The sequence below is a fragment of the Salvelinus alpinus genome, chromosome 12 (genome assembly GCF_045679555.1).
Source record: "Salvelinus alpinus chromosome 12, SLU_Salpinus.1, whole genome shotgun sequence".
NCBI classification, from domain to species: domain Eukaryota; kingdom Metazoa; phylum Chordata; class Actinopteri; order Salmoniformes; family Salmonidae; genus Salvelinus; species Salvelinus alpinus.
In genome coordinates, this window is record NC_092097.1 from 25,145,663 (window position 1) to 25,170,584 (window position 24,922).

At 42.4% G+C, this 24,922-nt stretch overlaps 2 protein-coding genes and 1 long non-coding RNA gene across 3 annotated transcripts; 1 reads left to right on the plus strand and 2 right to left on the minus strand.

Moving 5' to 3' along the window:
- Positions 1–109: 109 nt before the first annotated feature.
- On the minus strand, positions 110–11,432 carry phf13 (PHD finger protein 13). Its single transcript, XM_071335491.1, has 5 exons — positions 11,012–11,432; positions 9,834–9,938; positions 8,243–8,443; positions 7,697–8,138; positions 110–7,547 (listed from the first exon to the last, which is right to left on the minus strand). The coding sequence occupies exons 1-5, from the start codon at positions 11,054–11,056 to the stop codon at positions 7,315–7,317; spliced, it is 1,026 nt and encodes a 341-aa protein (XP_071191592.1). The 5' UTR covers positions 11,057–11,432; the 3' UTR covers positions 110–7,314.
- A 1,994-nt stretch (positions 11,433–13,426) lies between these two features.
- Positions 13,427–16,542, minus strand: LOC139535740 (uncharacterized). Its single transcript, XR_011667188.1, has 4 exons — positions 16,442–16,542; positions 15,577–15,635; positions 15,465–15,499; positions 13,427–15,360 (listed from the first exon to the last, which is right to left on the minus strand). It is a non-coding gene; the product is annotated as an uncharacterized lncRNA (long non-coding RNA).
- Positions 16,518–24,247, plus strand: fbxo2 (F-box protein 2). Its single transcript, XM_071335492.1, has 6 exons — positions 16,518–16,927; positions 22,484–22,555; positions 22,739–22,865; positions 23,063–23,155; positions 23,262–23,400; positions 23,479–24,247. The coding sequence occupies exons 2-6, from the start codon at positions 22,519–22,521 to the stop codon at positions 23,611–23,613; spliced, it is 531 nt and encodes a 176-aa protein (XP_071191593.1). The 5' UTR covers positions 16,518–16,927; positions 22,484–22,518; the 3' UTR covers positions 23,614–24,247.
- The last annotated feature ends 675 nt before the right edge of the window (positions 24,248–24,922 follow it).

Consider the following 24,922-nt stretch of genomic DNA (forward strand, 5'->3'; position numbering starts at 1 on the left):
CTTGTTTGGCATGCCAATTCCAAAAGGAGTTGGCAAGACAGCAGAAACTGACTCGCACCCAGGATAGTGGTCAAGTACAGGAACAATGAGGAGACCTAGAAAGGTGAGGTTAAAATCTTCATTAAATCTTTATTTATAATACAGAGTTTCACAGAAACAGTTTGCACCAGACATCACATTCTCAGTAAGGGGTTTTCACAAAGCGGGATCAATGAGTTAGCGTTCTAACTTCCCTAAATATATTTTTTAAAGAAAGAAATTGTTCTAGTATGACTGACTTATCAGTAACCCATATTCATCTTATTAACCGTAGTTAGTAATAACTAACCAACCCATTGCTCTTGCTTGCTAGAAAGCCCAGACAAGCATTCAATAGGTGTATGTCTAACATCAGTCAGTCAGACAGTGACATCGATCTATGGCTTACAGTGCCTTCAGAAAGTATTCACACCCCTTGACTTTTCCCCACATTTTGGATTTAAAATAGATTACATTTAGATATGTTGTCACTGGTACACCCCCGCCCCCATAATGTTAAAGTGGAATAGTTTAGAAAATGTTACCAATTCATTAAAAATGAAAAGCTGAAATGTCTTGAGTCATTAAGTATTCAACCCCTTGTTATGGCAAGCCTAAATAAGTTAGAGTAAACATTTGTTTAACAAGTCACAATAAGTTGCATGGACTCTGTGTGCAATAATAGTGTTTAACAATTTTTGAATGACAACCTCATCTCTGTACCCCACACATACAGATAATTGTAAGGTCCCTCAAGGTGAATTTCAAAACACATTTAACAAAAAAGACCAGGGATATTTTAAAATGCCGTGCAAAAGGGCACCTATCGGTAGATGGCAAAAAAAGAAAAGACAGACATTGAATATCCCTTTGATCATGGTGAAGTTATTAAATTACACTTTGGATGGCATATCAATACACCCAGTCACTAGAAACAGAGGTGTCCTTCCGAACTAAGTTGAGGAAGGAAACCGCTCAGGAATTTGACCGTGAGTCCAATAGTAACTAAAACAGTTACTGAGTTTAATAGCTGTGATAAGAGAAAACTGAGGATGGATCAACAACATTGTTGATAGTTACTCCACAATACTAACCTAATTGACAGAGTGAAAAGAAAGAAGCCTGTACAGCATAAAAATATTCAAAAACATGCATCCTGTTCACAACAAGGCACCAAAGTAATATTGCAGAAAATGTGGCAAAGCAATTACATTTTTGTCCTGAATACAAAGTGTTAAGTTTGGGGCAAAACCAATACAACACATTACAGAGTACCACTCTGCATATGTTAAAGCATAGTGGTGGCTGCATCATGTTATGGGTATGCTTGTAATCATTAAGGACTGGGGAGTTTTTCAGGATAGAAAAATAAAACAAAATAGAGCAAAGCAAATAGGCAAACTCCTAGAGGAAAACCTGGTTGTCTGCTTTCCACCAGACACTGGTAAATTAATTCACCTTTCAGCAGGACAATAACCTAAAACACAAAGCCCAATCTACACTGAAGTTCCTTGCCAACAGTGAATGTTGAGTGGCCGAGATACAATTTTAACTTGAACACCTATGGCAAGACTTGAACATTGTTGTCTAGCAGTGCTCAACTACCAATTTGACAGATCTTGAAGAATATGGGCAAATTTTGCACAATCCAGGTGTGGAAAGCTCTTAGAGACTTACCCAGAAATACTCTCAGCTGTAATCGCTGCCAAAGATGCTTCTACAAAGTATTGACTCAGGAGTATGAATACTTATGTAAGTAAATTAAATTTCATTTTCAGTAACTGAGCAAAAATGTCTAAAAACATGTTTTCACTTTGTCATTATGGGGTATTGTGTGTAGAAGGGTGAGAAAAAAAATGTAATACATTTTCAATTCAGGCTGTAACAACAAAAATGTGGAATACGTCAAGGGGTATGAATACATTCTGAAGGCACTATATATATGATGTCGACAGAAACAACAATATGTACACATCAGCAAGCTTAGACTTGACAACTGGTGAAAACATGAATATTTGAAAAAGCTTAAATTCCGAACACGGTCAAAATGCAAACAGCTTGAAGGACACTTCTCCAGAAACGCCAAAATACATTATAAAACCCCAGCGAGCCTGGTAGTGATCATTATCAAACCCTGGCGAGCCTGGTAGTGATCATTATCAAACCCTGGCGAGCCTGGTAGTGATCAGGTGAGAGATTAAATACTGATTTGTGCAAATGAGTACACCAGGAGACGTCTCCACGTCTCCACCCAGGGCTCTCTTCAAAGCCACATCAATGTGTACCCATTAACCCACTGGGGTCTGTTCAGGACCATTAAACTGTTCCCGACATGGTGGTGTTTGTGAGTGGAGCTTAATTCAATGATTGATTGTTTCCAACAGTTACCTGGCTCTACTGTGGAAAAATAATCTGCACTCTTCATAAAATGTAGAAGATGAAAAAACTGAAATGGCTTCTGGAAACAGCCTGGAACGTTTTTAAACAGGGAAATAATTTCCACAAATAGTTGTTCTTCAATGTTCTAACTGATGATAAAAGCTTTGATTGAAGAGGACGGCGGCAGGTACAGCCCCTGGTCTAGGAAAAATAACTAACTAATCTAATAATCTATTCGATGTTTCGTCACAATGTTGTTTTGAACGTTCGTTTCAGACTGAAGCCCGACTGAGCACTCTACTCGATGCATCGTCAAAGAGTGCTGATGATTTAATCAAAAAATCAATACAGTGGCTTGGAAATACAATGACATTGAAATGGAGGCAAATAATTAGTAGAAACGCCCTTGCCATCAGTCTGATGTCGCCAGATTGACTTTAGATGCGGTACAACGTTAGCTAGCTAGCTAAAATTGAGGGGAGGCCACCGGAATTTAACGTTAGCTAGCTAACGCTAGAATTGCTAGCTATTTTTGACAAACTTTGCTAGCTAATGACAACATTTCCATCTATCTAAAGTAAATTTGATGACATGACAATATTTCCTTCTAAATATCTGACTACTTTAGAAATATCAACTTCTTTTCCCAGGCGCTCGTGTCATTTAGGCAAAATAGTTGGCCTAGTGCATAATGATTGGGTTTATCACCACTATGGCGCCGCCAGCAGAGGGCGGCTTTAGAACGTTCATAACAATGGCATGACAACCGAGTGACAGAGGTGCAACCTATGAACAGAAAAAGGGACCAGAAATTACGTCATATATACACGGTGTACAAAACATTAGGCACACATTCCTAATATTGAGTTGCACCCCACCTTTTTGCCCTATGAACAACCTCAATCGGCGGCTCCCGAGTGGCGCAGCGGTCTAAATCACTGCATCTCAGTGCTAGAGGTGTCACTACAGACCCTGGTTCAATTCCAGGCTGTATCACAACTGGCCATGATTGGGAGTCCCATAGGTCAGCGCACAATTGGACCAGTGTCGTCCGGGTTAGGGTTTGGCCGGGGTAGGCAGTCATTGTAAATAAGAATTTGTTCTTAACTGACTTGCCTAGTTAAATAAAATAAATACAAAAAAAATTGTCCGGGCCATGGACTCAACAAGGTGTCGAAAGCGTTCCACAGGGATGCTGGCCCATGTTGACGCCAATGCTTCCCACAGTTGTGACAAGTTGGCTGGATGGCAGTTCTTGACACACTCAAACTGGTGCACCTGGCACTTACTACCATACCCAGTTCAAAGGCACTTAAATATTTTGTCCCCACCCTCTGAATGGCACACATACACAATCCATGTCTCAAGGCTTAAAGATTCATCTTTAACCTGTCTCTTCATCAACACAGGTTGAAGTGGGTTTTAACAGGCGACATCTATAAGGGATCATAGCTTTCAACTGGATTCTCCCTAGTCTGTCATGGAAAGAGTGGTTTTGTACACTCAGTGTATGTGTGTATGTACAGTCGTGGCCAAAAGTTGAGAATGACACAAATATTAACTTTCACAAAGTCTGCTGCCTCAGTTTGTATGATGGCAATTTGCATATACTCCAGAATGTTATGAAGAGTGATCAGATGAATTGCAAAATCCCTCTTTGCTATGCAAATGAACTGAATCCCCCAAAAACATTTCCACAGCATTTCAGCCCTGCCACAAAGGACCAGCTGACATCATGTCAGTGATTCTCTCATTAACACAGGTGTGAGTGTTGACGAGGACAAGGCTGGAGATCACTGTCATGCTGATTGAGTTCGAATAACAGACTGGAAGCTTCAAAAGGAGGATGGTGCTTGGAATCATTGTTCTTCCTCTGTCAACTATGGTTACCTGCAAGGAAACACGTGCCATCATTGCTTTGCACAAAAAGGGCTTCACAGGCAAGGATATTGCTGCAAGTAAGATTGCACCTAAATCAACCATTTATCAGATCGTCAAGAACTTCAAGGAGAGCGGTTCAATTGTTGTGAAGGCTTCAGGGCGCCCCCAAGAAAGTCCAGCAAGTGCCAGGACCGTCTCCTAAAGTTGATTCAGCTGCAGGATCGGGGCACCACCAGTACAGAGCTTGCTCAGGAATGGCAGCAGGCAGGTGTGAGTGCATCTGCACGCAGTGAGGCGAAGACTTTTGGAGGATGGCCTGGTGTCAAGAAGAGCAGCAAAGAAGCCACTTCTCTCCAGGGAAAACATCAGGGACAGACTGATATTCTGCAAAAGGTACAGGGATTGGACTGCTGAGGACTGGGGAAAAGTCATTTTCTCTGATGAATCCCCTTTCCGATTGTTTGGGCAATCCGGAAATAAGCTTGTCCGGAGAAGACAAGGTGAGCTCTACCATCAGTCCTGTGTCATGCCAACAGTAAAGCATCCGGAGACCATTCATGTGTGGGGTTGCTTCTCAGCCAAGGGAGTGGGCTCACTCACAATTTTGCCTAAGAACACAGCCATGAATAAAGAATAGTACCAACACATCCTCCGAGAGCAACTTCTCCCAACCATCCAGGAGCAGTTTGGTGACGAACACTGCCTTTTCCAGCATGATGGAGCATCTTGCCATAAGGCAAAAGTGATAACTAAGTAGCTCAGGGAACAAAACATCGACAAACTCCAAGCATTGATTATGCAAGAATGGGCTGCCATCAGTCAGGATGTGGCCCAGAAGTTAATTGACAGCATGCCAGGGCGGATTGCAGAGGTCTTGAAAAAGAAGCGTCAACACTGAAAATATTGACTCTTTGCATCAACTTCATGTAATTGTCAATAAAAGCCTTTGACACGTATGAAATGCTTGTAATTACACTTCAGTATTCCATAGTAACATCTGACAAAAATATCTAAAGACTCTGAAGCAGCAAACTTTGTGGAAATTAATATTTGTGTCATTCTCAAAACTTTTGGCCACGACTGTAGGTTGTCTATGGCCAGCATTCACTTGATGGAGAAGTGTTGATATGAAACGCATCAAGTGATGCCTCTTTTACATCTTTGTAGTATGGGATAATTCCTTGGTGGTCTAGAGCACCATTTCAAGCTCTGTCTATTGAAAGAAAGAGTTGAACGCGTTCCGTTTATCTGTACTGAACAAAAATATAAGTGCAACATGTGAAATGTTGGTCCTATGTTTCATGAGCTGAAATAAAAGATCCCAAAAATGTTCCATACACACAAAAAGCATATTTCTCTCAAATTTTGTCCACAAATGTATTTACATTCCGGTTAGAAAGCATTTCTCCTTTTCCAAGATAATACATCCACATGACAGATGTGGCATATCAAGAAGCTGATTAAAACAGCATAATCATTACACAGGTGCACCTTGTGCCAGGGACAATAAAAGGCCACTAAAATGTGCCGTTTTGTCACAACGCAGTTTTGAGGGAGCGTGCAATTGGCAAGCTGACTGCAGGAATGTCCACCAGAGCTGTTTCCAGATATTTGAATGTTAATTTCTCTGCCATAAGCCGCCTCCAATGTAATTTCAGACAATTTAGCAGTACGTCCAACAGGCCTTGCAAACGGATACCACATGTATGGTGTTGTGTGGGCGAGCGGTTTGCTGATGTCAAGGTTGTAAACAGAGTGCCCCATGGTGGCGGTGGGGTTATGGTATGGGCAGGCACAAAATACGGACAACAAACAATTGCATTTTATCGATGGTAATTTGAATGCACAGAGATACCGTGACAAAGCCCATTGTCGTGCCATTCATCACCTCATGTTTCAGCATGATAATTCACGGCCCCATGATCTGTACAAAATTCCTGGAAGCTGAAAATGTCCCACTTCTTCCATGGCCTGCACACTCAGACATGTCACCCATTGAGCATGTTTGGGATGCTCTGGATCGACATGTACGACAGAGCGTTCCAGTTCCCGCCAATATCCAGCAACTTCGAACAGCCATTGAATAGTAATGGGACAACATTCCACAATCCACAGCCTGATCAACTATATGCGAAGGAGATGTGTTGCGCTGCATGAGGCAAATGGTGATCACAACAGATACTAACTGGTTTTCTGATCCACGCCCCCTACTTAAAAAAAAAAAAAAAAGGTATCTGTGACCAACAGATTCCTATCTATATTCCCAGTCATGTGAAATCCATAGATTAGGGCCTAATTTATTTATTTCAATTGACAAATTTCCTTACATGAACTAACTCAGTGTGTTGCATTTATATTTTTGTTCAGTATAGAACTGGACATCATTATCTACAGACCCTCTGCTTGAGGCTTTAGACAAAGGCTTCCCTCAGACACACAAACGTACCAACCACCTAGTTGAGAGGGTGGTTGAGGGAGGAGAAGGGGTTGGCAAGTCAACACACCCCTTTAACGCATGAAATAAGTGCAAAAAGCCAACGTCCCAAAATGCACACTGTTGGGTGGCAGCTCTATAGGTCATTCTCCCCGACAGTTTAAGAGTGAAGACAGGTTTCCACTGTTCATGCGAGATGCGTAGCTAGTCTCTATCCAGTCTGAGCTAACCGGTCAGCTAGACTAGACTACGGAGTCCAACCCTACTGGTCAACTATTGTACTACAGACAGACATTCAGTGATTGACTTACGCACACAGAGTCCGGAAGGAAGCAGAGAGAAACTGTCAAATTTATAATAAATCTTAAATAGCACTCGGATCGGTTTAGTTTGGGGGTGTTGAAGACCCCGAGGGACGGCTAATAGGCTTAGTCGACGCAATAGGGGTGAGGAAAAGGACCTGGGGCATGGGGTAAGACTGGGGTCAGGGACAAAAGGAAAGGGCTGGCCTGGGGCATGGGTTACAGGACCGGGTTGGGGTTAGAACCGTATGCGGCATGGTCTAAATGCAGGTGAGAGGGGTGAAGGGGTTTGCAGTGGGGTCAGTCAAGAAGGTGTCTGCGGGGGCCAATGCGTGAGCGGTATGAGCGGCGGGTGTCTGCCAGGCCCAGTGTGTCTCTGCAGCTCTGACACATATAAGTCTCAGGAACGTGGGACTTCCTGATCTTAGCACAGGACAGGTGGATCCACGTGTTACACTGGTTACACTCAATCATGGCCCGGCCTGCAAACGGCTTCATACAGAAACACGTCACCAGGTCCCACGAGTCATCATCTGAGAGAAAGAGAGAGGGTAAGAAACAGAGTTCCATCACTAAAACATTTACATGGGATTAACTGTCAGACTGCTACTTTAAATAGGCAATGTCATCACAACAATAAGTTCTGTAACTTTTTTGCAGCATTTACATAACGTTTTCTCACCGGAGTCCACCATGATGTCCTCGTCCTCTCCGGAGCCATCCTCGTCTCGGAACACCACCTGTTTCCCCTGTCGGATCACCGTCCTGTTCCCAGTAAAACCCTCCACACTCTCCACCATGCCCTCCACCAGCCCCTGTCCCGCCCAGCACTCCCACTCCTCATTGTGCTCCTGCTTACAGGGGGAGGAGTTATTGAAGTGAGAGGGGCTGGGCAGGCGGTGAGGGGACGAAGGGTGGAGGGGGATGAAGAAGTCATCCTCAGGCTCGTCTTTGATTGGTCGTCCTTCCAGGGGCAGGGGGAACTGTGGCTCTGGGCTCATTGCGTAGGCCTGTTGTGCAGAGCTCGGCTCGCCGGCCTGGCTCTCCCAGTCCTTCCTCCTCTTCTTCAGTTTGTTGGCTTTCCTCCGGTCATCTGGGTGCAGGGAGGACGCTAAATGGCCATGCTGGAACAAAGGAATGAATTTAGGGTTAGGGAGTATGAGAAAGGGTTTTAAGGTTAGAATTAGTGGTTGAAATTGTGTGAGTGGATCAAAAGCACTCCATTTACATTTTTCATAACATGGCTGGATAGTGAGGCCCCAGGGTGGATTCCCGTGTGACGGGGTCGTTTCCTGTTCTTGTCCTGCGGGGGTATGGGGGGCCGCGGGGGGCAAGAGGAGGGGGGTTCAGGGACAGCGGTCCAGCCATCACTGTCTGCTGTACTGCCTGTACTGTTGGGGGGGCTGGAGCTACTACGCAGAGGAGAGTCCTGGAGAGGGGAAAAAGAGACATGGTGATAAAAGCCTGTATGTGTTTACACAAAAGTCAACTCTTAGAGAGGAGAATGGAGGTGGGCGTGAAGCTGTTGATACAATCCATTGACATTGGCCACAAACACCACACTGATCCAATACAAATCGGAGACCATTTTGCACCAAAAAAGGCATCAACAGTAACTTCACAACACTTCCACAATAACATGGAACTGCATATTTTATACACGGCCTCAGTGACACCACGGCATATGGTCATAAGGATGAAAAATCACCCTGTCTTACTCTGAGGGGCTCGGTCAGACAGACAAAGCACAGAGTATTAGCACAGGTCTATGGATGAGGTACAGTACGGCCCTGGTTGAGCTTGTTTAGGGTGCTGGCGTTGGGTCGAGCTGCTCCTCTTGCCTGAGCTGAGGGGGTCAGGGGGCCCTGGTTCCATTCCAGCCCCTTCCCCTAGTTGTCTCTGCCCCATCAGGGATCCTAATCTCAGGGCTAGCTAGACAGCAACAGAAGCTCAATTCATCTTGTTGGAGGACTAGGTTAATTCTATCCAGTCCTTCCAAAACTATGAACACTACAGAGGCATGGGTAAAGGGTCTAGGGGCCAAAGAAGCACAGGGCCAGGGATGAGTATGGAGAGACTTGTTGGCCCTCTTACCCTGGGAGAGAGGGCAGGGCTGTGTTAGGTGCGTGTCCCTTCAGGAGAGACAGCAGCAGATTGGCTAGCGAGGGACAAGGGGCGGGGCCCAGCAAGGAAGCTGCCAGAAGCCACGCCTCCTCCAGTTCTGTGGATCAAATAGAGGGTCAACACACCACACCGGGTAGGGAGGGGATAACTTCGATACAGTCAGCATGTCCAGGGTTGCATTCAGGAGGATGCAACGCGCTGAACGTTTCAGATAGAAATGTAATGCTTTATAGAGCTGCCATAACTCCTACATGACAGACACAGCATAACCTATTTCTATCTGAGAGTTCCACAACATTGTAGCTTACTGAAGGAAAACAAAATGGCACTTTCATTGTGACTAAGTGAATGTGATGTTGACTGTATCTATATTCACAACACTAGTTAGGGGTGGCGGGTTAATACACACAGGGGGAATGGAGGGCAGTGGGACACCAACACACACAACAGTTGTGGAGAAAAAAGCAAAAGCTTGCAGTGGCCGCTCCATGATCCACAAACATCCGAGTCCCACCCCTGGTGTCTGGCCATTAACCTCAATACAATGCGTTACACACACACACACACACACACGTCAAAATATAACCAGTCACAGTTCTGCCTAACTATTCAGAGCAAAGAACCTAGACTGTCAACAACAAGGGACTGTTGATAAAAGGCATGCACCAACTGATGATTGGGTTTCCTGTACTCACCTCCTGGGGATATGGGATATAGCCTGCATATGCCAACACAAAGGTGCAGAACTTGTTGAAGTCCTCCACCGTCCGCCTCCTGTATGGTGGTCTGAGCCCCTGGCCCTGTAACACACGAATAACATCAGCATGAGGTCAAAGCTAGCTAAGACATTCTGAATTAAAGAAACATGTTGTGATTTTTGCCCTCTTAGCAGTGGTTCACTTGTAAAATACATTGATAAAATGTTGCATATGAACGTACTAAAAGGGGAATATAAAAATTACATTTAAGTGCTAGCACGCTGACGACTGAAATGACACACGAGATTCGGTTTAAACCAGTGCCATTTGACAGAAGCTTGATAGGAATTTTGCTAAAGTGAAGCTAACTAGCTACAGTAACGCTATAGCTAACGTAGCTCGCTAAATAAGTTAATTAATCAACAAATGCCAACACGCAGGACTACGTTTGGGCGCTAACGTTAGCGTTGAAGTTTTGATTTAGTTGAAAACACGAGAAGGACAGTTACTAACTAGCTAATTTGTTACCTACCTAGTAAAATACCTTATAACTGCGGTGCCAAGATGGCGATTGTTGCTGAGCTAGCTAACTAAGTTAACGGTGGCGTGGACATAGAGTAGCTAGCCTGCTAACCTTGGCTAAACGTTACCTAACATTGGCAAACCTTGCCTAGCTAACCTTGCCTAGCTAACTAACACTGCTTTTAGGTTACGTTAGCTAGATATGCAACCTCGTGTTTTCATCATAACAGATGTGTCATTACGTTAAAGACGAGTGAAAATGCATGCATATGTCAAGTTATATTACTAACGTTAACAGGTTGCGACTGTGTGATTATATTCAAACATAAAAACAAGATGAACCGTAAAACAATAGCTAGCTAGTTAACGTTATACTGTAATCGTGACAGTGGTTGTTTAATCAAGCCAAGGACAGGTAGCTAGCTGACTGCCTAACGGTATGATCATAAGCACTGCCTGTTTTCAGCAGTCAGTCGTATATACCATTAGTTAGTTAGCTATAAACAGTTCGTTAACTAGCTAGTTATCAATGGTTACTTAGCGAGCTAATATTTGCTAGCTACAGTAGGAAGTTAAATATATACAAGTTACAGTGAGCGCTAGCATTCTGATAACTGGCTAGCTAATAAAATACTTAACGTTAGCTAGGTTACCTCTGATTCATATGCATGGTGTGACGATGAAGTAACGTTGTCCATCTCTAAAAAGTGATACTTTTGGTATAATGTAGCTAAGTTACCTAAATTATATAATTAGCTAGCAATAAACGAAGGTATGCAGCAGTGCACAACTAATTATGGTGTCATCGACGTTCAAAACATTGCACTGTTGTTAGCTAGCCAACTGTTAGCTTACGATATTCTCGCAACAAACACACTGTCTGCAGATAATGTTTCGCCTATACCCCGGGAGATACTTAGTAATGCATTATAGTTAGAAGACAAATGTTGCCGTATCTCTTGAACAAAACGGGTTCGCTAGCTACACCGAGTCAATCTCGTCACGCTACTCTGTCAGTGTCCCCGTTGCCATTAACTGCCTGGCTGTCACTCAAACTCAGACTAATCAAAGAAGGACTGGTCGAGGGAACCACCTCGAAAAAAAGAGAGCGCTGAAGTGAGGTTTAAAGGGATATTTTACTCAAAAACCATATTTGAATAGCTATTCTATTTTGTTAATAAATCCACTGTTGATATGGTCCACAAAATGTAGCTTGGATTTGGATTGGAGAGAGAGATAGTACAGGGAACCATCAATACAAATATGTACGGTAGACCTACTAGTGATCAACATTAGCAGCAGCACAAAAGTATAGCAAGACAATTTGCCTAATAAGTAAAGTGCTCTGTGCATTCTTAGATCCTCTCGTCAACAACATATCAACAATGTGCTGGAAAAAAATACAAAAAACATCGTCTTCATCATCACCAACAACATATTACCATCATCATCATTTACATTTTTGTCATTTAGCAGACGATCTTATCGAGAGCGACATACAGGATGTGAAGGGTTGCGTCAATCAAATCTGGTATCAGGATAAAATGTGATTCAGAGTCACCGAATATACTTTAAGTATTTTTATTAAACTCAAGCAATAAATGGTAAATGCAATTTTCGTATATACGGGTTCACTGTATCACCACGCAGGGTAAAGCAGAGAACTCCCCATTCCTAACAAGATGCTTCTCAAATACTCTGACAGAAATAGTTCCCGCTTCTGAGCTGGCCTATCAGAGAAGAGACTGAGTGTGGTTTAAACTTACTCAGCCTATCGGTGGCGCGCAGGCTGGTCCCAGCCTCCAGGCGCTCCAGTTTGACAGAAATAGCTGTTGCTGTGCAAATTAACCATGCGATCGCACCCTAGAGACTGCGGCCGCAGGCTCAGTTCCTGTAGTTGTGTTCCAACCTAAAAATTGACTGTTTGCAACACTTCTATGCATGTGTCAATGGCTCAAAATACTGTTTTACACTCAAGCTTAACCATTGCCTCTCAGCTAGTCACACTATGTTTGCACAATTCTAGCGCACACACACACAGACCAACAGTAACTAACATTTAATCACGTATGATATGGTATTGGGTTATAGCGCAACAAACACAGATCCTCACAAGGAGCACTAAAGGTTAAGCGCCTAGATCAAGGTCACATCAAGAGGGCCCTGTTTCAGAAAGCGGGTTTAGTGAAAACTCAAGAGTTAGTTGACTCAGAGTTGAAGGAAACTCTGGGTTTTCGGTTTTACAAAGCTATTTCAGTAACTATGGCAACATACTCCGTGAAGAAAACCTGTTCGCTGGTAGGTTTTCTTCAACTAACCCTGGCTGAGTTTCTCCTCCTCTTTAGCTGAAGCCTGCAGACTGAAGGGGGTGTCAGACATGGCGTGTCCTTTTCTTGAAGAGCCAGTTGATATTGCACAAAAACTCAGCAAAAATCTCCGTTGGGAGGTGATCAGACCCCGCTTGGATGTTTTATCATTCCCTGATGATTATCTGTTTGAGTGTTTCCGTTTTTCTGCACAATCGATCATTCATCTGAACAATAAAGCTTTAAGTTCCTCGGTGTACACATCACGGACAAACTGAATTGGTCCACCCACACAGACAGCGTTGTGAAGAAGGCGCAGCAGCGCCTCTTCAACCTCAGGAGGCTGAAGAAATTCGGCTTGTCACCAAAAGCACTCACAAACTTCTACAGATGCACAATCGAGAGCATCCTGTCGGGCTGTATCACCGCCTGGTACGGCAACTGCTCCGCACACAACCGTAAGGCTCTCCAGAGGGTAGTGAGGTCGGCAGAACGCATCACCCGGGGCAAACTACCTGCCCTCCAGGACACCTACACCACCCGATGTCACAGGAAGGCCATAAAGATCATCAAGGACAACAACCACCCAAGCCACTACCTGTTCACCCCGCTATCATCCAGAAGGCGAGGTCAGTACAGGTGCATCCAAGCAGGGACCGAGAGACTGAAAAACAGCTTCTATCTCAAGGCCATCAGACTGTTAAACAGCCACCACTAACATTTAGCGGCCGCTGCCAACAAACTGACTCAGCTCCAGCCACCTTAAAAATGGGAATTGATGGAAATTATGTAAAAATGTACCACCAGCCACTTTAAACAATGCCACCTAATATAATGTTTACATACCCTACATTACACATCTCTTATGTATATGTATATACTGTACTCTATATCATCTACTGCATCTTGCCATCTTATGTAATACATGGACCACTAGCCACTTTAAACTATGCCACTTTATGTTTACATACCCTACAGTACTCATCTCATAGGTATATACCGTACTCTATACCATCTACTGCACCTTGCCTATGCCGTCTGTACCATCACTCATTCATATATCTTTATGTACATATTCTTTATCCCTTTACACTTGCGTGTATAAGGTAGTAGTTGCGGAATTGTTAGGTTAGATTACTTGTTGTTATTACTGCATTGTCGGAACTAGAAGCACAAGCATTTCGCTACACTCGCATTAACATCTGCTAACCATGTGTATGTGACTAATAAATTTGATTTGATTTGATATCGTTCATATGACACATCGTGGACATGTTCTCAGTTCGGAACAAATTCTTTGTGTTGCACTTCGTTTTTTTGCCAAAGGGAGTTTTCTATATAACATCAGTGACGCTGGGCATATTTCCAAGGCAACTGTGTCGGCTGTCAGAAATGTGACTCTTACACTGAAACGTTTACTGTACACTTTTGTGGTGTCTCCTAGTCACAGACCCACAAGACCCATCAGAGAAGAATTCCACATAATTGCAGTTATCAGTCTAAGCAATAATGTATTTATTTAGTATGAAGCAAAGCACTAATCAGTTAATTTGATATATTTTGGGTTCCCAGGTGTGATTGGCTGCATAGATGGCACTCATATTCCTATCACAGCTCCTTCAGTAATTGAAGGAGATTATGTGAATAGGAAGTCTTTCCACAGCATTAATGTGCAGGTAGGCCTAAATGGTAGCCTTTAGCATTCCAAATGAAAGATAGCTGCACTAGATGTGTTGTGAAATAATTACTGTTCTGCATGGGGAAGATCATATGTGATGCAGCCCACATCATCAGCAACGTGGAAGCAAAGTGGCCTGGGTCTGTGCATGACTCGTGAATTTTTCGTGAGTGTACACTGAGCGCTAGCTTTGCCCGTGGTGAGTTTATATATATATAGCTATATCCTATTATAATCAATATTTTGTTTCCTCCTATTGCAACTGAAAATGTAAACTGTATCCTCGTATTATCATAGGAGCGTTCGATAGTTACCTGCTCGGTGACAGAGGGTACCCCTGCCAGCCCTAATTGCTGACCCCTTCTTACCCTGATCCTGAGCCCGGCCCGCAGCAACGTTATAACTTGGCTCACTGCAGGACACAAGCCAGGGTAGAGATGACCATTGGGATGCTCAAGGCCCGGTTCCATTGCCTTCGTAGGCTCAGGGTCACCCCAGAAAGGCCATGTGACATCATTGTGGCATGTGTGATTCTCCACAACATTGCCACAATTAGAGGAGAACAATGTCCTACTCAACCCGTGAACGATCCTGACCACCCCGCTTACCCACGAGATGGAAGAGCAGTCAAAGACACAATATGCTTCCATCATTTCTGATTAACCCATCACCTCCCCAGTGATATATTTTTTTTATGTTGTTCAAACAAGTAAAATCATCCACCTGTGGGCACCCCACCCACCTTTAACTGATGTTCCAGCAGTTATTTTTATATTTCGCTTCTAAATTACATTTGTCAATTTGTTTCTCTAAGTACACATTGTACAGCTGTTTCCACAGGGAGCTATAGGAACACAAAAAAATATGAATTTCACAGTACCAGGTCTACGTAGTTTCATTGTAAGTCATGGGCCAATGCTGAACAACTTGCTGAGGTAAGTTCTTACAATCTTACTGAGGTAAGTTGTGCTGTGGAGGTGAATGGACCCTCTTCCTCATTGTAATTTCCAGCATTGCTCTGTTAGAGAAAAGAAGGTGCAATTTTTTATTATGGTACAACATTATCATCAACTGTTAGATGTTATTTTTAAGGTGTAAACTTCAATAGGCCTCTGTATCTACCCTCTCTGTGGCAGCTGACAAGGTGTCTTCATCATCTGTAATGAAAATAAACAATTTTGGTGTTCTACTCCAACCCATTATGAAAAATCTGTGAAGTATTAAGAGTACTTACAACTGCATGGAGGTCTGTTATGGCAGAAGGCTCCACCAGACAGATAACACCATCAGTAACTGGTAGAAGATGAAGAAGATTAGACAGTTAAATTCGAACTTTGCCCAGAAAAGTGCCCCACCTAATTTGAAATTTGTTTTTACAACAGTGTGCAGGCCTCATCAATTTTTCAAATATATAACTCTGAGTCACCATAAAAGAGATTATGATGTCTGAAGGACAACTAAGAATCTGAAAAAGTAACAGCAGTCAATTACAAATAATTGTACCACTACAAGAAAATCAGTGTGCCAAGTTGTGTTTAAGATGGATGGTTGGCATCACTGAGGTAACACTGGCAAACAGATGAATGTACATATATCATTCATTTGAATAACTAAGCTCTTATGTAAATGGCTAAAATGGAGGTGAAATTTGAACATGTCCAGTAAGCACAAATTTGGAGACTTGTATGTATAAAAGCATTTAGGTGTTACTTTCAAATAGACAATATTAAATACTGGCAGTGTTGGGATGGCTGAAAAATGTCTTTTTTTTTGCTTAGAAAATTCCACTAACTACTTAAATATATCACATGTTGAATGCAGCCACTGAATGCTGTTTAAATAGGTAGGGTAGGCTAAACAACATCACCATTTCTTGTAATGAAATTATACCTTACTTGTTTGAAGTATATTTTTATATTTCATCTTCAGTTGCTGCCATGTACGTTTTACACACACACACACACACACACAATATATAAATGTTGAATAAGTGGAACACTCGAGATAAAACTTTAACTTTTTTTCAATTATCTGCCACGCCAGCTCACGTTATTTTGCTGCTGCTACTGTATTGTTTTTTTTCTTAAATATATACTCACATTCTGCATTCACAGGTTCAAGCATTTTTTTCTCCTGTTGCCATGATGAATCATGTTATCTGCGTTCCATTGATGAGGGCTTTTTATCTCCTCATGCACGTGCTTTACTCAGGGTTAACTTTACTCAGAGGTGATTGAACTAACTGTTGTGACCTGTTCTGAAACGGAAAACTCAAGAGTTTGACAGCTCAGAGTTAGTCAACCCAGAGTTCAGGTTTAAACTCAGAGTTTGTTAAACCTGCTTTCTGACACAGAGCCCAGGTTTGAACCTCTCTCTCGCACAGTTTGTGTGTGTATTCTGAATAACAGTCACTAGGAGCAGTGTGTGTGTTCACTATATAACCCACACAGGCAGGGCGGTGCTACCCTGCAGTGGAGCTCGAGTGTCAGAGAGATCAAGACGCAGCAGCTGAACAAAGAGAGAGAAAAAAGAGGGAGCGGGAGCGGTGGAAGACTGATCTTTCGTTTTCTGCCTGCGATTAAAAGGTACAGTCTCTTCGGTTGTGTTTTTCAACGAGGCAGAGTGTGCTATCATAGAGAATGTTGATAATTGCTGTCTGTATCTGAGACTGGATGTTCATTCTCAGTACAGTAGATGAGTCAGTAGTTTCTGCTTGTAGCTGTGACGAAGGAAAAGCAAGACAGCATTACATAGACACTGTGAGATCAGATTCCTGCACACTGTTATTCTTATTCCTCGAAAAGACCATTTGAGTTTGCTCATAGACTGTGTTTTTTTGCCAGTTTGGTTAAATTACTATTTTGGCCTGAGTTGATCTTTGGCAGCGGATCTGCCCTGACGTTCTGTAACATGGTTGGTTGTCATTAGGTGGAAGTGTACCGTAAAAGGGGAACGATTTCTGACCAATTGGAAATCTATGCAGTGCCCATCTCCTTTACCCTCCATTTTAATGTAGGGTCCCGTGTTTATGAAGGTTACGCTATTACTGTATTCTCAACATAGCTCATTCTAATATTTCTGCTAATGTACATTGATTGCATTTTAGTTACACTGTGTATACAATCCGCATATTAATTTATATACTAGATTCTTGACATAGCTCACTCTAATATGCTAAGAATGATATGTACAGCATTAGATATATCCTGTGTAAATTCATCCTGTGTATATACTGTACATATAGATTGCATTTGGATTACTGTTACAGTGTTTAATACCCTGTCAGCAGACAGGGTATTAAGTGAGCCTTTCTGGGGCTGACTGGGTGCAATGGACCGGATCATTTTGATAAACCGGAATGGAGCACTGATAATGCTGGATTGGGATTTATAAATAACTTTTTCTAAACACTCAAAGCAGGGCTGAGGGTGTCACACGGCATCAATACATTTTTGTGTGTGGAATTTTCACTGTTGGGCATAAAAGACTGTAAAAACACCAGGAAATCAGCTCAAAGTGATTTTAAGAAATCTGTACACAAGTATTCCCATGCATAATAGAGACACGTTATCGTATGCAAGGTTTGAAATTATTATGTTTCAGTAAAACATTATATCCATTTGGGCTTTTAGCAGTCTACAAATTATTTGTAATTATGTTCCCGGCCCCCCGACCATCTGCTCAAGAAAAAATGATGATCCCTGGTCTAAGTGGTGTGCTGCTCTCCTGTTTTTCAGCTCTATTAGTGTGTTTTCAGACCAGGGCAGATAGTCAGTGCAAATGAGATGAGGAGAGGAAGCCACTTTAGACTATACGATATGAAAGTGACATGTCGTTTTCTTGGAAGTATCCTTTGTAGGCTTTTTGAGTGGTATTCAATGGGCAAAAACATATCACAATGGTCTTCAGCGCAAACACATAATAAAAGGCATCTGAGAAGTAAATTCATTCACAAACATTAATATATTTTTATAAATATTTTAAATGACCGTGTTTTCATGAATTTGATGATATAATTGTCAAGCCCATTCAAAAGATTAGGGCACAGGACTTGAAAGTAGGATCACATCGTATTGAGATACTCCACATTTTTCCTGATCTAGACAGGGAGATAAAACAAAGGATATAAGATAGTATAGGAATCCAGTGTACAGTATAATTATTATTTCTCTGGGAGAGGAGAAGGGGTGCTGCATAGACATTTTCAGTAGGTGGGTAGGGTGGATGAGTTTGGGGCGTGGTACTTTGTCTTTTGCTCTGCATCTCAATGGGCATCTGAGTCTTTACATACAGTACCGTGTCACTGGTACTCAGGGTGCGCCTCAGTAGTCTAAAGTGGTTTCATCTCATCTGCAATGGAACATGAGGAAAGGACACCACTTTACACTATTGAGATGCACTCTAGTTGTGTAAAGCCATGGTATTATACATCACTGTCCCCAAGTAAACTTTACTCCTCAACCATATGTCCAACTCCTACATCCCATCCCATTCCCTTCCCCATACACCCACAATCTATTCACTACATAGAATGTGCAGTGTACCATACTTGTAGAAGAATGGCTTCACAGTGTTTTCCTGTGAGAACCTCTGTCCAGTGAGATCTCCCAGGGCCTAACTCAAAGCCCTCTATTCAAAGGACTATGCACAAACTGATCCCAACATAAAAGTTGCCCAGTGCTGGGTACCCAGGCAACCGCTCGCTCTGTGCCAGGGGCATCCGCAAAGAAGTGGCATACATTCACTGTAGAGGTTTGTATGTGAGAGAGAGGAAACAGTACTACTACCTTACCCCGATGCTGATCTGCTCACTCATGAGCAATAACAACATAGCTGGACGACTCGCATAATGACAAAGTTGTTGTGAAGATAGGGAGAGATACAGTACACCTTAGCCAAATACATTTAAACTCAGTTTTTCACAATTTCTGACATTTAATCCTCGTAAAAAGTCCCTGTCTTAGGTCAGTTAGGATCACCACTTTTTATTTTAAGAATGTGAAATGTCAGAATAATAGTAGAGAGAATGATTTAATTCAGCTTTCATTTCTTTCATCACATTACCAGTGGGTCAGAAGTTTACATACTCTCAATTAGTATTTTGTAGCATTGCCTTTACATTCTTTAACTTGGGTCAAACGTTTCGGGTAGCCTTCCACAAGCTTCCCACAATAAGTTGGGGGAATTTTGGCCCATTCCTCCAGACAGAGCTCGTGTAACTGAGTCAGGTTTGTAGGCCTGCTTGCTCGCACACGCTTTTTCAGTTCTGCCCACAAATGTTCTATAGGATTGAGGTCAGGGCTTTATGATGGCCACACCAATACCTTGACTCTGTTGTCCTTAAGCCATTTTGCCCAAACTTTGGAAGTATGCTTGGGGTTATTGTCCATTTGGAAGACCCATTTGCGACCAAGCTTTAACTTCCTGACTGATGTCTTGAGATGTTGCTTCAATATATCCACATAATTTCCCTACCTCATGATGCCATCTATTTTGTGAAGTGCAACAGTCCTTCCTGCAGCAAAGCACCCCCACAACATGATGCTGCCACCCCCGTGCTTCACGGTTGGGATGGTGTTCTTTGGCTTGCAAGCCACCCCCTTTTTCCTCCAAACATAACAATGGTCATTATGGCCAAACAGTTCTATTTTTGTTTCATCAGACCAGAGGACATTTCTCCAAAAAGTACGATCTTTGTCCCCATGTGCAGTTGCAAACCGTATTCTGGCTTTTTTATGCCGGTTTTGGTGCAGTGGCTTCTTCCGTGCTGAGCAGCCTTTCAGGTTATGTCGATATAGGACTCGTTTTACTGTGGATTCCTCCAGCATCTTCACAAGGTCCTTTGCTGTTGTTCTGGGATTGATTTGCACTTTTCGCACCAAAGTACGTTCATCTCTGGAAGACAGAACCTTCCTGAGTGGCATGACGGCTGCGTGGTCCCATGGTGTTTATACTTGCATACTATTGTTTGTACAGATGAACGTGGTACCTTCAGGCATTTGGAAATTGCTCCCAAGGATGAACCAGACTTGTGGAGGTCTACACATTTTTTTTTCTGAGGTCTTGGCTGATTTCCCCATGATGTCAAGCAAAGAGGCACTGAGTTTGAAGCCGAGACTTGAACTACATACACAGGTACACTTCCAATTGACTCAAATTATGTCAATTAGCCTATCAGAAGCTTCTAAAGCCACGATATAGTTTTCTGGAATTTTTCCAAGCTGTTTAAAGGCACAGTCAACATAATGTATGTAAACTTCTGACCAACTGGAATTGTGATATAGTAAATTATAAGTGAAATAATCTGTAAACAATTGTTGGAAAAATTACTTGTCATGCACAAAGTAGATGTCCTAACCGACTTGCCAAAGTTTAGTTTGTTAACAAGAAATTTGTGGAGTGGGTGAAAAACGAGTTTTAATGACTCCAACCTAAGTGTATGCGAACTTCCGACTTCAACTGTATGTCTCTTATAAAAAGATGTTTTGAGTTTTTGACACATCAACTGTACTAGTTGTTCAGGTCCTGTTCTTGTCCCGTCTTGATTTCTGTCCGGTAATATGTTCAAGTGCAGCAAAGCAAGATCTAGAAATTAAATAAATTCTTATTTACAATGACAGCTTGCCCCGGCTAGACCTGGACGACGCTGGGCCAATTGTGCGCCGCCCTATGGGACACCCAATCAATGCCGGATGGGATTCAGCCAGGAATCAAACCAGGGACTTTAATGACACCTCTTGCACTGAGATGCAGTGCCTTAGACGGCTGCACCACTCAGGAGCCCTACAGAACCAACATCAACAACATGCCAGTCTTTCTTAGAGGGCTGATGAGATGAACTGCATCTCTTCTAGTTTTATGAGAAATATTACTATGAAGAAAATGTCAGATTGTCTGCATAATCAAATAACATTCAGCTCAAACACCCATACATTTCCCAGAAGACATGCCTTCAGGGGTCTCATCACAGTCCCCAAGTCCAAAGCTAATTCACGCACAGTAAAATTACCTTTAAAAAACGGATTAAACATCTCATGGAACGGCGGTGACTGTGAGGAGACAAACACACACAAACACATTGTTTTAGTTGTATTGATTGTATTTGTTTGTATTTTAAATTTGTGTGACTATCCTTGTCTATCAGTGTTTTGTTGTCATATTTTTATTTTTTTTGTGGACCCCAGGAATAGTATCAAAACATTTGCTGCAATTCTGCACATTTTCCCATAGGCTGGAAGCAAATGTTTGCAGTTTTTAATATGATAACTGATGATCAATGGGCCCAACCCACGGCGACCATGCTTACATCAAGTTTAGATTGATAGGTTAGCTGGCCGCTAGAGTATTTAAAAAGGTTCTGCTGACCTGGGCTAATTGAGTGACTAATGATGCACAACCACATTTCAAAATTGCACTTTGTGTATTCTATCATTCTAACTCTCAACAGTACCGTAAGTTGAGAACCCAACTGAGTTCCAAAACAATTGGTCCTTAAGTCTACAAAAGGGGGGGCCGCCAGGTGCCCATCCCTGGTCTAGACCAATCTTTGTCTTCAATATTGACCCTAAATGATACGGCTGAGAGACCTAGTACCTTTTACATGTCAACCTAAATCAAACTGGCTTTATACAAAATAGACAAACTCAATATAATAAGAACCGTCCATATCATGATTACTATAGACATAGAAAATATATTTCTAGTAAGCCTCAATGCGGAGAAAGCATGACTCTAAACTGGGACTTCTTTATGCCACAAATGTGGCTTTAACGAATCAAGTAGAATCATCCTAACTCTATACTGCAAATCTCATGCTAAAGTGGAAATAAATGGACAACTATCAAATCAAATAAACCTAGAAAGGAGAGCAAGACAAGGTTGCCTACTATCCCCACTCCTCATTTCCCTCTACATCAAATCATCGAACCCCTTGCCCAATCCACAAAACAAAATGGACATTAGAGGTGAACAGAACAAAACTGTATATCAAATTTTATTAGTCACATGCGCCAAATACAACAGGTGTAGACCTTACAGTGAAATGCTTACTCACGAGCCCCTAACCAACAATGCAGTTAAAAAAAATATGTATAAGAATAAGAAATAAAAGTAAAGTGTGTGTGTATTTCCCTGTCATGCAGACACTGCCTCCACAGCCACCCCACCCACTCCAGTCATGGCCAGGAATCTACTGAAGAACCCAGCTGGGGAAGGTATAAGAACACATCTGTCTGTCTGTCTGTCTGTCTGTCTGTCTGTCTGTCTGTCTGTCTGTCTGTAGGGATAGGTGAAAGCACATTTCCAATAGGCATTCTCCATAGTGCTTTCAGAGGAGTGACTCTCGTTTGACTGTTGAGATGGTGTCGGCAGAGAGTGACTCAACACTTTCCTCCCAGAGCAGATGGAATTCTGGGAGCTGACAGAGAACGGCGGGAGCCAATGGCAGGTGGAAGAGATGCCAGGAGACTGTGGCTACAACTTCGGTGACGATGGAGTGACCAAATACTTCGGCACCTCCTTTGAGTGAGTAACTGAACATGGTCACAAAATGGGGCCTGTGTATAGACTGCTGTCCAATTCACAATCCTCCTCTCTGAAGTGTGCAATCGTTCATGGATAAAAAAGGATTGGAGTAGTGCAGGAAATATGGTGTTAACTCCCTTACACCAATCAGTGCTTTTAAAACCATTGTGGGGTGTGTTTCTCTCTCTGTGTGTTAGGCTGTGTCTGAAGAGGCAGGTGGTTGACCTAGTGGCAGAGGGCTACGCTCCTGATGACCTCGATGCCCAGCCAGCTGTCAGTGTGGAAGACTGGTGAGACATACACACAAAGCACACAGACATGCACATATCGTTTAGGACAGCCGTTTCAGCTCAGCTAACACCAGCAAGAAATATGTCTGTGTGTGTGTATATGTAGGTACAGTGGGAGGACAGACTGTGGGTGCACCTACCAGTTGACAGTGTGTCTGTTGGATGAGAATGAGGAAATTCTTCAGGAATTTAAACCAGAATCAGTCACCCTGGACCCAGATTGTGATGACTGCTCCTGGAAACAGGTATTGTGGGAAAGCTCAAAATAGCATAATATGATCACTTCTCGTCACATCCATTTCTAATTTTTGTCTTATTTCCAGGTGAACCACACTTTCTCTGATTACGGTTCTGGCCTGCGCTTCATCTCGTTTGAACATGGAGGACAGGACACCAAGTACTGGGACGGCTGGTTTGGAGTTCGAGTCACTGGGAGCTCTGTTATTGTAGAGGCCTGAGAGGGGAAGGGGGCGGCAGGTATGGTGAGGAGGAGAGGGAAATTGAGGACAAAAAGAACGAGAACAAGAGAAGGAGTTGAGGGGACCAGCAATGCCTTGTGCACCATCCTTACATAGCAGTAAATAAAAAGTAAAGCATAAAAATGTATGCCTAAGTTACAGTAGTATCCACTCAATAGCTGCTTCAGAAACGTATGGCATGAGCAAGACCTGCAAGCTTGGACCCTTAGTGCTCAATAACACTGTAGAAACCATTATAGTATACAGATGAAATATTCTCCCAGTGTAGCTTTATAAACAGTTATGAATGAGTTATAAATGACTAACACTAAATGAGATGGGGTGAGTGAGGGTCTACTAACTGCTACCTATGGATAGATAGTTTGTTCTGGTGGTCTTATCAGCTAGGTTTCTTTTCTAGGTTAAGTGGTGTGTAAGGGCTCATTGCAGAGTGATCACTGATCATACATACAGAGGTTGTAACCAATGATTAGAATATGTTAAAACCATCACAGATTATGATTGTAACATATGCATTGTTTTGATCCGAACTGTATCAAATTCACACTAACCAGGTTCACTTTTCAGGTTATTCACAATGCAAATGAGAGCCAAATAAAATCAATCAATCAAGGATTTGCCTAGTCTGTTCCTATATTACATTTAACTGAACATCCATGTTGGTAAATCATAAAGCCGTCATAGCATGTTTTAATTTGCCATAAGATGTACTTCAATTGTAAGGAGAGTTTTGCAATCTGATCTCTCCTTTCAGGATCAACACTGTCACACACGCAAACACGCTTGCACAGAATCTGTCTGTGTGGAACACGTTGGTATGTATGCGTGCATCTCTGTCTCTACATGTATGTGTTTGCGTGACATGATGGAGTCATTATTGGAGAAGAGGCATTTATAGAGCTCTGTAAAGCTATCATCATGAAGGGGAACAGGAGTGATGAGAGGGGTTACAGAGAAAGGGGTGATAACTGATTCCACTGGCAGACACTACAGAGAAAGAAAGCTTATTCTCATAACACCCAGGTCTGACCCACCCCAGAGACCGCTGTCTGTATGGAGTGAGATCATGCACATCTATAGCAGAGGAGAGATAGAGTTGAAGTTTACATACACGTAAGCCAAATACATCTAAACTCAGTTTTTCACAATTCCTGACATTTAATCCTCGTACAAATTCCCTGTCTTAGGTCAGTTAGAATCACCACTTTATTTTAAGAATGTGAAATGTCAGAATAATAGTTGAGAATTATTTATTTCAGCTTTTATTTCTTTCATCACATTCCCAGTG